The 13658-nt window shown below is 45.1% G+C and overlaps 1 protein-coding gene across 1 annotated transcript; it reads left to right on the top strand.

Moving 5' to 3' along the window:
• On the top strand, positions 1-5585 carry HSP90AA1 (heat shock protein 90 alpha family class A member 1). The gene is made up of 11 exons (XM_082451009.1): positions 1-165; positions 624-785; positions 878-1244; positions 1568-1701; positions 1999-2319; positions 2540-2705; positions 2880-3070; positions 3180-3327; positions 3552-3820; positions 4138-4471; positions 4779-5585. The coding sequence occupies exons 2-11, from the start codon at positions 624-626 to the stop codon at positions 4886-4888; spliced, it is 2202 nt and encodes a 733-aa protein (XP_082307135.1). The 5' UTR covers positions 1-165; the 3' UTR covers positions 4889-5585.
• The last annotated feature ends 8073 nt before the right edge of the window (positions 5586-13658 follow it).

Consider the following 13658-nt stretch of genomic DNA (forward strand, 5'->3'; position numbering starts at 1 on the left):
GGCGGTTGGAGAGGGTTCTTCCGGAAGGTTCGGGAGGCTTCTGGAAAAGGCGCCGCGCGCTGGGCGGGCACGCCTCTATATAAGGGAGGCGCGGGGACGGCGCGCCAGTTGCTTCTGCGTCCTGCTGCTGCGTCGCTGCGGAACGTTTGCGGTCCTTTAACCGAGGTGAGGGGGCGGCTGGGCTCCGCCGGGATCCGGGGCCCGGCGGGGGAAGGCGGCGGGTGCAACCCCCTCCCCTCGGGGCCCGTCGGCCGGCGGCGCCGGCGCGGCCGTGGCGTCTCGCAGGCCTCGGGCCTGCAGCGGCCTCTCCTCCCCTCCCCCCCGCGGGAGCGGGCGGGCCTGGGGGCTCCGGGGAAGCGGGGGCGGGGGCCGCGGGGGCCTGGGTTCTGCGCCTCGGGAGGAGTCCCCGGGCCCGGTTCCCGGCCGGGGGGGTGGGGGGTTCATGGCGGAGGCGCGCGGGAGCGGCGCCCGTGCGGCCGGCGTGGGCTGCGGCGGCTCTGGGGCCCCGGAATGAGGTCATCCTTTTGTCAGCCGGCGCCTCGTGCGCGCACCGGCCTCCGAAGAGGGCGCGGGACGTGGCGGGACCCCGTCCGGCGGTCTCACTGGCTCCGTGTTCTCTCCAGATGCCCGAGGAAACCCAGACCCAAGACCAGCCGATGGAGGAGGAGGAGGTGGAGACGTTCGCCTTCCAGGCGGAAATTGCCCAGTTGATGTCGCTGATCATCAACACGTTCTACTCGAATAAAGAGATCTTTTTGAGGGAGCTTATTTCAAATTCGTCCGATGTAAGTCTTTCAATGCAGAATTTGGATTTAGTTTCGGTATAAAATTCACCATTTAGGAGCCTTGTGCGTAATCTTCTGTGTTTTTATAATAGGCTCTGGACAAGATAAGGTATGAAAGCTTGACAGATCCCAGTAAACTAGATTCTGGGAAAGAGCTGCATATTAACCTCATTCCGAACAAGCATGATCGAACGCTCACTATTGTGGACACTGGGATTGGAATGACCAAGGCCGATTTGATCAACAATCTTGGTACCATCGCCAAGTCTGGGACCAAGGCGTTCATGGAGGCTTTACAGGCTGGTGCAGATATTTCTATGATTGGCCAGTTTGGTGTCGGGTTTTATTCGGCCTATTTGGTGGCCGAGAAGGTGACCGTTATCACCAAGCACAACGACGACGAGCAGTACGCCTGGGAGTCTTCTGCAGGAGGATCCTTCACAGTCAGGACTGACACGGGTAGGCAGCTGACGGAACACCTTGCGGCGTCAGTCGTTTGTGGAGGGTGGGGTGCTGTAGGCAGTGGACCCCTGAAGGTGCTGTGAAGTTTGTGTTTAAAAATAAACAAACTTGTGTTTTCCTGAAGTGGGACAGCCTGCCCTTGTGGTGGTTTATCTTGGCTGTTAACTGCTCTGGGAGTCTTTTCATTTGCAGTAAGGGTAAACCCCTGCTTCATAGGCTGTTAAAATAACTACTAGGAGAGCTAAATTGATAGTATATTTGTTAACCTTGATTAAGCCATTGAGATTGAAATTGAGCTCGTTTTTCCATTTCCTTTTCAGGGGAGCCTATGGGTCGTGGAACAAAAGTTATTCTGCATCTTAAAGAAGACCAAACTGAGTACTTAGAGGAACGGAGAATAAAAGAGATTGTGAAGAAGCACTCTCAGTTTATTGGCTATCCCATCACTCTTTTTGTGAGTTTCTGTATATTTTTCATGTAGGTAACCAAAGTGACTGAATTGAAATCTTTAGTTCTTAGAGTCCTTGATAAAAGAAGAGTTCTGAATTTACAGTATTTACTGGGCTGGTGGGTGGAGCTCTGTCTTACTCTGTCCAGGCACCCAGGGCTATTGAGATATATCAGAAACTGATGAGTAGCTTTCTGGCTACTTAATGTTTTCAGTTGGTTTTGGGTGTAAGTGCCTCAGTGCTGTTTAGCTTATTTTTTTATTTCTGGGATGGAGAGGTGACGTGATTTACGTCTTTTGAAGGTGGAGAAGGAACGTGATAAAGAAGTCAGTGACGATGAGGCAGAAGAAAAGGAAGACAAAGAAGAAGAAAAGGAAAAAGAAGAAAAGGAGTCTGAGGACAAACCTGAGATAGAAGACGTTGGCTCTGATGAAGAGGAAGAAGAAAAGAAGGATGGTGACAAGAAGAAAAAGAAAAAGATCAAGGAGAAATACATTGATCAAGAAGAACTGAACAAAACAAAGCCTATTTGGACCAGAAATCCTGATGACATTAGCAACGAAGAGTACGGAGAGTTCTACAAGAGCTTGACCAATGACTGGGAAGATCACTTGGCAGTGAAGGTGAGTGCTGAGAGCTTCAAAGCTAGTGTCTCTCCAGGTGGTCTGCCTCAAACCGTTAAATTTGAGGGTGGTTTCTGGCAGCTTTCTCTTGCCCACTGCCCCATCCTTCTCCCAAAGTCTTCAACTTATGTAACTGCAAGTGTTTGGCTGTGGGGTTTAAGAGGTACCTGTTAGTGAAAGTTGATTGCACTATCTTGATCTTGGCTGTGTTTTATTACAGCATTTTTCAGTTGAAGGACAGTTGGAATTCAGAGCTCTTCTTTTTGTCCCAAGACGTGCTCCCTTTGACCTGTTCGAAAACAGAAAGAAAAAGAACAACATTAAGTTGTACGTTCGCAGAGTTTTCATCATGGATAACTGTGAGGAGCTCATCCCTGAGTATCTGAGTAAGTAGAGTTGGGTGTAAAGAACGGTCACTGTCACTGGTCAAAGAAATTCATCCTATCAATTCCCGAGCTTTAAAGGGGAAAAAGTCGTTCATCTGTGGTATTTCGGGTTTACGTTTCTGTCGGTTTTTGTCTTTGGAGTGACCATGAGTGCATTTGGTCTGTTTTTTTCAGATTTCATTAGAGGTGTGGTGGACTCTGAGGATCTCCCTCTCAACATTTCCCGTGAGATGTTGCAACAAAGCAAAATTTTGAAAGTTATTAGGAAGAATTTGGTCAAAAAATGCTTAGAACTCTTCACTGAACTGGCAGAAGACAAAGAGAACTACAAGAAGTTTTATGAACAGTTCTCTAAAAACATCAAGGTTAGTTATAAACACACTGGACCAGTAGGACTAGGAATCAAACTGGCTTCTCGTTTTAAATGATTTTTTAATGCAGAGAAAGTCATCCTAAAGCTAACCTGTTTTTCAGCTTGGAATACATGAAGATTCTCAAAATCGAAAGAAACTTTCGGAGCTGTTGCGGTACTACACTTCTGCTTCTGGTGATGAGATGGTCTCTCTCAAGGACTATTGCACAAGGATGAAGGAAAACCAGAAACACATCTATTACATCACAGGTAATGGGCGGTAAATGTTAGTGGTATCTTTGTGCTTGTCTTTCCATAGGAACCGTTGGGTGTGCTTTCTACCCATGTGGTGTTACATATAAATTAGTAGGGGTTGATCTAGGCAACATAGTGTGAGCTAGCTTTTGTTTGTGGTTAGATCAAACTACATAGGAAAAAACAAAAGGAAATGAAACTGCTTCCTGTTAAGGATCTAAAACTTTTTCATGTATCAGGTGAGACTAAGGACCAGGTAGCTAACTCTGCCTTTGTGGAACGTCTGCGGAAGCATGGCTTGGAAGTGATCTACATGATCGAGCCTATTGATGAGTATTGTGTGCAACAGCTGAAGGAGTTTGAGGGGAAGACCTTAGTGTCAGTCACCAAAGAGGGCCTGGAACTTCCAGAGGACGAAGAAGAGAAAAAGAAGCAGGAAGAAAAAAAGACAAAGTTTGAAAACCTCTGCAAAATCATGAAGGACATCTTGGAGAAGAAAGTTGAAAAGGTGTGTGAATACAGTCTTCTCACCTACATTTAAAAGGAGTGTCAGGTGTTTTTCAAACTGAAGTTTTCTTAACTTACTAATAGAAAACTTTAGCATTTCCGTTTAGTGATGGATATAGATCTCAAGATCCTTAAAGACTTTTCAAGCGTAAGAGAACTCACAGAAAGAAAGCGTTAGGTATCTGAGCTTGCAAATAGTATTTCTGATTCGTCAGTGCTGAAGTTCCTTAAATGTTCATAATAAAGCTGACGACAAGTACTTACAAGTTAGAATATGAAATCCTCTTGGGCCTAGTTATCGCTGTGTTTTGATTACAGGTGGTCGTGTCTAACCGATTGGTGACGTCCCCGTGCTGCATTGTCACAAGCACATACGGCTGGACCGCAAACATGGAAAGGATCATGAAGGCGCAGGCGCTGAGGGATAACTCCACAATGGGCTACATGGCCGCCAAGAAGCACCTGGAGATAAACCCTGACCATTCCATCATTGAGACCTTGAGGCAGAAGGCAGAGGCTGACAAGAATGACAAGTCTGTGAAGGACCTGGTCATCCTGCTGTACGAGACGGCTCTCCTGTCTTCTGGCTTCAGTCTGGAGGATCCCCAGACACATGCTAACAGGATCTATAGGATGATCAAACTTGGTCTTGGTAAGCCTTGTGCAAATACCACCTGTCAGTACTATTGGGGGAAAAGCTTAAACACATGACTGTTGAAAAGGGTAACGTAACTTTCAGCAATTTGAACAAAGTTGGGCTGTCCCATTCAGTTTGGGAAACCCTAAGTCACATGAGTTCAAGGGGTGTGAAACAGGCCTTTTGATTGTACAGGATAAAAAATGAAACAGGGTCATATACCCTGTAATTGCTCAGCCTTGGGGAGTGGGTATGAACCGGCAGTGTTGGGATAGTTAGGTGGCTTTAGGAAATCTCATCCACGGTGTTCATTTCCAAAAAGGTATTGATGAAGATGACCCCACTGCTGACGACAGCAGTGCCGCTGTAACTGAGGAGATGCCGCCCCTCGAAGGAGACGACGACACGTCCCGCATGGAAGAAGTAGACTGAGCTCTGCCTGAGGATTACGTGGCCGTGTGTTCAACACTCTTGTCCTTCATTTCTTCTGATAATATGTTTTCAAGTATTTCTTTATTTTTGTTAACATTTAAAAACCTGTATGGCATGACAACTACTTAAGGGGAAGATAAGATTTCTTTCTACTAAGTGTGATACTGTGATACTTTAGGCACTAAAAGCAGAGCTAGTTTTTTTTCTAGTTTGTTTCATGTTGGCTCATTTTAACAGACGGAAGTAGCGTTTGTTGTAAGGTGTATGTAACCTATGGTAACTTCATGGTCTGAAGTGTTTAGCTATCAAGCGGATTCTTTAGTAGACCAAATCTTCTGTCACTGAAGTGTTTTGAAGTATATACCTTGATGTTTAAAAGAAAATATTTCTTAAAGCAACTTTCATCTTCTGGGATTTACTTTTCAAACCTTCCGCCGCCTGTACTGACTGCATGTGCCAGGCCCCTAGCAATTAGTATATGTTCAACTGAACCAACTTGACGGGCGTCACTGTCCGTACAGAGGGCTTGTTTTCCAAAGAAAAGTGTTGTTGAGAGTAGCAAAATTACAAGCCTATCTAGGCATGTTGTAAAGCTGTTTGAGAAGTGACTCTGAGCAAGTTTTGTGAATGGAGACATAGTGCTCAAGTCACATTCTGCTTTAAAAGTTGTAACAAATACAGATAAATTAAAAAGAAACTTATTTGAAAATGTCTTATTTTGGGGGGGTGGTATAAATGACGGGATGGTCCCAGAATGTAAAAAGTTAGGTGTGTACATCTTGCCTACGAGGAGTCAAGGAAGTAGATGATTGGTGTTGACTGCCAGAGTCTTACTACTGTGACCTGCCCAGCGTGCCCTCAGGTGGCAGGTGGGGGATGAGCATATGTTCTCGTGATGTGTCTTTTGGGGATTTTTGGTTTTGGTTTTTTTTTGGCTGTGCAGCATGCAGGATCTTAGGTGGTATCTTAGTTCCCTGACCAGGGATTGAATCCATGCCCCCTGCAGTGGAAGCATGGAGTCTTAACTACTGGACGACCAGGGAATTCCCAGAGCATATATCCTTAAAAGACACAGATGAGAACAGGTGAATCTGACACTGTGTGTTAAATTTCCTAATAACAGCCATTCTCCCGTAGGATTTTCATGTCCAAGCTGCGCTTTGACGGTATTTGTGAAACGTATCTGATGCTCTAAATATCGTCCCTGAACTACCCTGGCCTTATGCATGTCGGAAAGTTCTTTACCACACCTACATAATGAGTGCTACCTGACACCACCTCTGCTCCTGGGTCTCTGGTTCTTTACTGAGCGTCAGGCGAGGTGGGTGTAGAGAAGGTTGCTGGTAGCTGTGAGCAGCAAGTTGGAGAGGTGGTAAGCTTTGGGAAAGTTGGTGGTAGCAGGTCTATACAGGATTTGGATGCTAAGCCTAAGTCCACATAAAGAGTGACAGTGATTAATGGGCAGGGAGAGGACTTGAGTCTTTATACTGTGGAAGGTCTGTCATCTAGTGGTTAGTGGGTACCAAGTGCCTGGTAAAGTAATCGCCTTTAATCCTTATAATCTTCAGCAGAAGTTCTTACCTCCCGTTTGTCTAAGGAGAGAATTGAGGTGTCCACGCTGTTCTGGAATTAGGAATTGGAAGGCCAGGGAAAAGGGGAAGTTTTCTTCCATGTTTCCCATGTCTAGTAGGAATATAGAGGATTCCACTTAAAAGGAGCATTTCAGGGAAACAAACTGAGAGCCTCTATAAATAGTCTCCCACTTAAAAAATCTCCCACTGAGCATGTTTTCCAAGTTACTGGAAAGCATATATGGCAGATACGTGTACTTTGGAACCGTACTACCCCCAGAACTCGTACGCCAGTGACTGGACCATGGAGACCGTGGATGCCCAGCCCCGGGAGGTGGGGTGGTGGTGAGGAGTGGAGCTGAGGGACACATGAACACGACCTGGAGGTGACGCTCCTCAGGCTGGCGGGGTCTCGAGCCAGCTGCTGCCAAGTCCAGGGTTAGGTCCCACCCTGCCTAGGAGAGTAGCGAGTGCTGAAAAGCAGAGATAAAGGTGTGGTGCGAGGTGTAAAAGCATTCCTTATTCACAGATGATGTGGCTGTGAGGACAGTGAGAAAGGGATCTACAAAATTGGTACAAGAATAAATACAGCGAAATCCTAAGAGATGAGATCAAATTGAAATTTTGTTAGCAACAAAGAACAGTCATTAATATTTTAAAATTCATAATACCATATAGGAATAAATTCTTTACAAGAAGTTTTGCAAGACCTGTATGCTGAGAACTGAGAAAACAAGAGACCTAGGTAAACAAAGTGGAAGAAGCCAGACAGAGCTACCTACTGTGATCGCATTTTCATAAAATTCTAGAAGAGGCACAACTATGACAACAAAAAGCAACTCGGTGGGTTGCCTGGCGCCAGGAGTCCTAGTAGGGACATAACTGCAGAGGGACAAGATTCCGTGCCCCAAAACTTGAGGCGATGGCTGCCCAGCTGTATATGTTTATTAAAATTCACACAAAATGGGTGAATTTTAACGGTGTGTTGTACATGAGCGTGCATGATTAGCAAATGAAAAAAGCAATGCAAAGGTACAGAAAGCAGTCTACTGGGGTTCAAAAGTGACTGAGCCGGCCATGTCCCTGCACCTCATTACTTGTAAATTGGAGCCAATAATACCTTAAAAGCCTGTTCTGGCACTTACTAGGTAGTGGGCTTAGCAGGTGCCTGGTCAGGTAGGACCTTTCCTCCTGTTCTGTGAATCCTGTGAGGTTGCCTTACTTACTTGGGCTCAGGTCCGCAAGTGCCAGCCCCCTCTAGCTTACTGTGCCCTCGCTGTCTCTCGGGCCTCAGAACTTTCAGTAGTTCCTACCAAGCACGGATTTGTCATGTTTTGATTGAATGCCACCGAAGGACCAGCCCTGCACACAGATGAGAGGTGCATCACTGGGGAAGGTGGCCACGGTGAAGGCCATGGAGCCCCAACTGAGGTGGAAGCCCAGAGCTAGGAGGGGTCAGCTGGTGGGGCAGGGCTGGGGAGGGGGGGTGCTTCAGGAAGGGGGTGGCAGCTGATAAAAAGCTGACCCCACTTCAACAAAGAAGTGGGGGGCTTCCCAGCATAATAAGCAAGGCTTGAGAGGCTGGATGTGTGAGATTTGGGGAACACATGGGCGTCTGAGGAGAGAAAGCTGGAGGGTGAAACTGATTAACTGTGTGTGCCTTGAACGTGAACCATTAGCCTTGGGCCTGGATTGGAGACTGTCCAGCAACTTAGCCAATGGGAAGGCAGTTGCTATGGTCTGCCATGGGGCTGCTTTTTTAGGACAGGGGGCCCCATGCCCACCCCTTGAGAAACGTCCTCAATACCAGGAATACTGAGGGGATTTGGTAAGTCAGCTCCACCAACTCTGAAGTTGTTTCATCTTCATGAGGTGCCCCTTATTCCATTTTATCCTACAGGTGGGAAGAATCCCACTGATGGTACCAGGGCGCAAGCACGCCAGCTCCCACTGGGTTCTCTATCCCGCAGCCCCCGAGCTAGGGTCTGACGACCTTGCCTCTAAAGATTGAGGTTTAGGAAGAGCCAACAGGACCAGTCCTGACTTCCAAGAATAGAGATGTTTGTTTTGTTCTCTTATGTATCCCAAATACTTAGTGTTTGGCACATGGCAGGCACTCAAATATTTGTTAACAAATTAGTGTAAGCACTTCACAGTTTACAGACACTTTAGTTTCTAATTGTTTTCTTAACTTTTATTTTGGAGATTTCCAAAACACATGCAAAAAGCAGAGAGGGACAAATAAGTGTTGACAAGGACGTGGAGAAATTGGAACCCTCAACACACTGCTGATGGGAATGGAAAATGGTGCCCTTTTGGAAAACAGCCTGGCAATTCCTGGAAAAGTGAAACAGAATTACCATATGATCTAGCAATTACACTCTTAGGTATCTACCCAGGAAAAATGGAAAACGTGTCCACAGAAACACATACAGTCCTCCCTGGGTATCTGTCCCTCAGGGGCTTGGTTCCGGGACCCCCGAGGATATCAAAATCTGAGGATGCTGAAGTCCCTTATATAAATGACGTAGTCAGCCCTCCGTATCCTCAGGATATGTGTACACACATTTTCATAGCAGCGTTATTCATAAAGCCAAAAGGTGGAAACAAACCAAATGTCCATCAATGGATGGATGAATGGATAAATAAATGTGGTATAACGGTGCATTGGAATATTGTTGCCATAGAAAGAATGAACCTTGAAAACCATGCCAAGTGAAAGAAGCCAGTCACAAAAGGCCACGTATTTACTGTATGATCTTATTCATATGAAATGTCCGGAATAGGCAGATCCGTAGAGACAGAACGTAGTAGCTGGATGGTCGGCCAGGGACTTTGGGGAAGAGCCATGGAGAGTGACCACTTAACGAGTATAGAGTTTCTTTCTGGGGTGATCATAGTGTTGAAAAATTGATTGTGATGGCTATGCAATACTGTGAATATAGTAAAAGTCACGGAACTGTGCACTTTAAAGTGGATGAATTATATAGTATATGAGTATCTCAAACTGTTATTGAAAAAATGTAAAAGGAGTTTGGTGGTCCCTCAAAAAATGAACAATCACCATATGATCCAGCAATTCACTTCTGGGTATATACTCAGAAAGCAGTGACTCAGAAAGGTACTTGTACACCCGTGTTCATAGCAGCGTCGTTCACATCAGCCAAAAGGCAGAAACAATCCAGACACACGCATCAGTGAATCGATGGAGAAACAACATGTGGTACAGACACACAATGGAATATTATTCAGCCTTAAAAAGGAAAGAGATTCTGGCACATGCTGTGACATGGATAAATCTTGAGGACAGGAAGCTACATGAAATAAGCCAGACACGGAAGGACAAATACTGTATTTACGATTCCACTTACTTCTTTAAGTTTTTTTTTTTTTTTTTTTTTTTTTGGCTCTGGGGCATGCAAGATCTTAGTTCCCTGACCAGGGATCAAACCTGTGCCCCCTGCAGTGGAAGCTTGGAGTCTTAACCATTGGACTGCCAGGGAAGTCCCCTGTATGATTCCACTTAATATGAGGTTCCTGGAGCAGTCAAATTCATAGAGACACAGTGGAATAGTGGTTGCCAGGGGCTGGAGGAGGGGGAGTTGGTATTTAATGGGGACAGAGTTCCAGTTGGAGATGATGAAAAAGTTCTGGAGAGGGATGGTAGTGACGGTTGCACAACAATGTAATTGTATTTGATTCCACTGACCTATACACTTAAAAAAGGTTAAAATGGTAAATTTTATGTTATGTATGTTTACACACACACACACACACGCACAAAGTAGAGGGAACTGTTTCATGAGCCACTACATACCCATCAGCCAGCTTCAACAATTATCATTCTGGGTTCTCACTTGAGTTTGGAATCTTCTAAGTATCATTACTGATTCCTTTTGATAGATGAGGAAACTGCAGCTCCAAGTGGTCACAGGTAAGAGGTGAGGCCATGAATGGACTGTGTTTTCCCCCACTCACTTCCGCAGAGGGTTGTCCACAGACCTTGGCTTTTTCCCACACCAGCTTTTCCATTCAAAGACCCATTCAAAGCGTGTGATTGATGAAGCCTGTCCTTGGGCTGTGTCCTAGATGCCTGGTCTCTCAAGGCCTTCACACACCACATCACAGCTCCTCCACCTGGGACGGTAAAATATACATAACCTAACATTTACCGTTGTAAGTGTACGGTTCAATGGCATTAACTATATTCAAAATGTGCAACCATCAACACTATTTCCCAAACTTTTTCATACCCCAAACAGAAACTCTGTACCCATGAAGCAATATCTTACCTGGGATGGTCTTCGTGCCCGTCTGTCCCAGGCTAACTCCTCCCACTGCCTGGCCTCAGTTTGCCTGTGGCTACACTCCCTGCATCCTCTCCCTTTCTTGGTGGCATTTCTCACAATTGTCCTGCAATTAGTCTACAGTCCGTCTTGCTGCCTGTCAACCACGAAGGTAACCACATATATAGTTTGTTAACTGCCAGCCCGGTGCACCTGATATATATTTGTGGATTGAATGAATACCTGGTACACACAACTGATATGTCCCCTCTTCCTGTGGGGATGGCAAATTGTTTAAACAATTTTGTATAATTTGGGAAGATGTCCTTCCTTTTTCTAAGACTTCAAGATCTGCTCAAACCTTTGAAACTGTGATAAGAGATTACACTTCTATAGGAAGGAACGTCACTTTTCCTCCTAGGAGGAACATTCCAGGAAGCAGGGCTCTTCGTGAGTCATGGTGTATTAATAGCACCATCAAAATCTGAACAAAGATCCTGTGTTGCTGTTGCCTCTCCGAGGAGCTGAGCATATTATCTGCCAAGTGTATCTCTCTGCTCAGAACATACATCATCTTTTTTCTTTTTCTTTTTTATAATGTTTATTTATTTATTTTTGGCTGCGTCAGGTCTTAGTTGCGGTGCGCGGGCTCAGTAGCCCTGCAGCATGTGGGATTTTAGTTCCCCAACCAGGGATCAAACCTGCACCCCCTGCATTGGAAGGCGGATTCTTAACCACTGGACCACCAGGGAAGTCCCAAACATACATCATCTTCTCATGAAAGTACTGTGAAGTCCTCAACACTAGACCAATGAAAGTTCTAGAGCTTTAAATGTGGTCCAAAAAGCACTGTGTTTTTTTTTTTAATTCCAAGTTAAAAAAAAAATCAGAGTGAAAAAAATTGATAAATCAGCTACCCACTTTTCAAAAAGTTGAATGGATGAAGCCAATAAAATATTTAACATTTGAACTCCGTTCATTGTACGTGGAACCTCATGTGCCGTTGTTCCGATTCAGCCAGCTGGTCATGGCCAGTCAGGCTGATCCACACCCCATGCAACCTCCCTCCGTCCCCTCAGCTTTCTGAAGCAATTTCTGAATTTCATCGTATCAATTCATCTGCAAGTACTTCATCTTTTCCTTAACTTATCTTTGTAACTCAAACAGACTGAAGGTACTTGGCACTACAATTAAATGCACAATTAAAAACAAGACAGGAGGGCTTCCCTGGTGGTGCAGTGGTTGAGAATCTGCCTGTCAATGCAGGGGACACGGGTTCGAGCCCTGGTCTGGGAAGATCCCACATACCGCGGAGCAACTAGGCCCGTGAGCCACAACTACTGCGCCTGCGCGTCTGGAGCCTGTGCTCCGCAGCAAGAGAGGCCGCGATAGTGAGAGGCCCGCGCACCGCGATGAAGAGAGGCCCCCACTCGCTGCAACTGGAGAAAGCCCTCGCACAGAAACGAAGACCCAACACAGCCAAAAATAAATAAATAAATAAATTAATTAAAACAAACAAACAAAAAAACAAGACAGAATGTTCGTTTTCACCACTTGAATTCAACACCATACTGGAGGTTCCAGCTAGGGCAGTTAGTCCCGATAAATAAAAGGCACCCTGATCGGACAGGAAGGAGTAAAAATTATCTCTACTTGTAGATGACATGATCTTGTATATAGAAAACTGTTAGGAAGGGACTTCCCTGGCGGTCCAGTGGTTAAGACTCCGAGCTGTCAATGCAGGGGGCACAGGTTCGATCCCTGGTTGGGGAACTAAGTTCCTGCATGCCACACGGCGTGGCCAAAACAAAAACAAAAACAAAAAACAAACTGTAAGGAATACACACACACACACTTATTAGAACAACAAGTTCATCAAGGTTTCAGGGTACAAGATCAATATACAAAAATCAGTGGTATTTTTATACACTAACAATGAACAATTAAAAATAAAATTAAGAAAACAGTTTTATTTACAATAGCAACAAAAAGAATAAAATACTTAAAAATTTTAACAACAAAAAAAATACAAGACTTGCATACTGAAAAAAACTACAAAACATTGTTGAAAAAAGTTAGAGGAGACCTAAGAAATGAAAAGACATCCCATGCTCACATATTGGAAGATGTAGTACTGTTAAGATGGCAGTATTATCCAAACTGATCTACAGACTCAACACAATCCCTCAAAATCCCAGCTGGCATTTTTGCAGAAATTGACAAGCCTATCCTAAAATTCATATGGAAATACAAGGGACTCAGAAGAGTCAAACAATTTTTTTTTTAATTAATTTTTATTATTTTTGGCTGTGTTGGGTCTTCGTTTCTGTGCGAGGGCTTTCTCTAGTTGCGGCGAGCAGGGGTCACTCTTCATCGTGGTGCGCGGGCCTCTCACTATCGCGGCCTCTCTCGCTGCGGAGCACAAGCTCCAGACGCACAGGCTCAGTAGTTGTGGCTCACGGGCCTAGTTGCTCCGCGGCATGTGGGATCTTCCCAGACCTGGGCTCGAACCCGTGTCCCCTGCATTGGCAGGCAGATTCTCAACCACTGCGCCACCAGGGAAGCCCCAAGTCAAACAATTTTGAAAAGGAAGGACAAAGTTGGGGGTCCACACTTCCTGACTTCAAAAATTACTAAGAAAATTAGTGCAAATCAAAACCACAATGAGGTATCACCTCACACCTGTCAAAATGGCTATCATCAAAAAGTCTACAAATAACAAATGCTGGAGAGAATGGTGTAGAGAAAAGGGAACCCTCCTACACTGTTGGTGGGAATGTAAATCAGTGCAGCCACCATGGAAAACAGTATGGAGTTTCCTTAAAAAAATAAAAATAGTGTTACCATATGATCCAGCAATCCCACTCCTGTGCATGTATCTGGAAAAAACAAAAACACTAATTTGAAAAGATA

Source organism: Balaenoptera physalus (assembly GCF_965194825.1).
Source record: "Balaenoptera physalus genome assembly, chromosome: 2".
Classification (NCBI taxonomy): domain Eukaryota; kingdom Metazoa; phylum Chordata; class Mammalia; order Artiodactyla; family Balaenopteridae; genus Balaenoptera; species Balaenoptera physalus.

Coding starts and splice junctions, on each gene's coding strand:
- HSP90AA1 (XM_082451009.1), top strand. CDS start 624: ATGCCCGAGGAAACCCAGACCCAAGACCAGCCGATGGAGGAGGAGGAG. Junction 786..877: donor TTATTTCAAATTCGTCCGAT/GTAAGTCTTTCA, acceptor TTTTTATAATAG/GCTCTGGACAAGATAAGGTA. Junction 3,071..3,179: donor AGTTCTCTAAAAACATCAAG/GTTAGTTATAAA, acceptor CCTGTTTTTCAG/CTTGGAATACATGAAGATTC.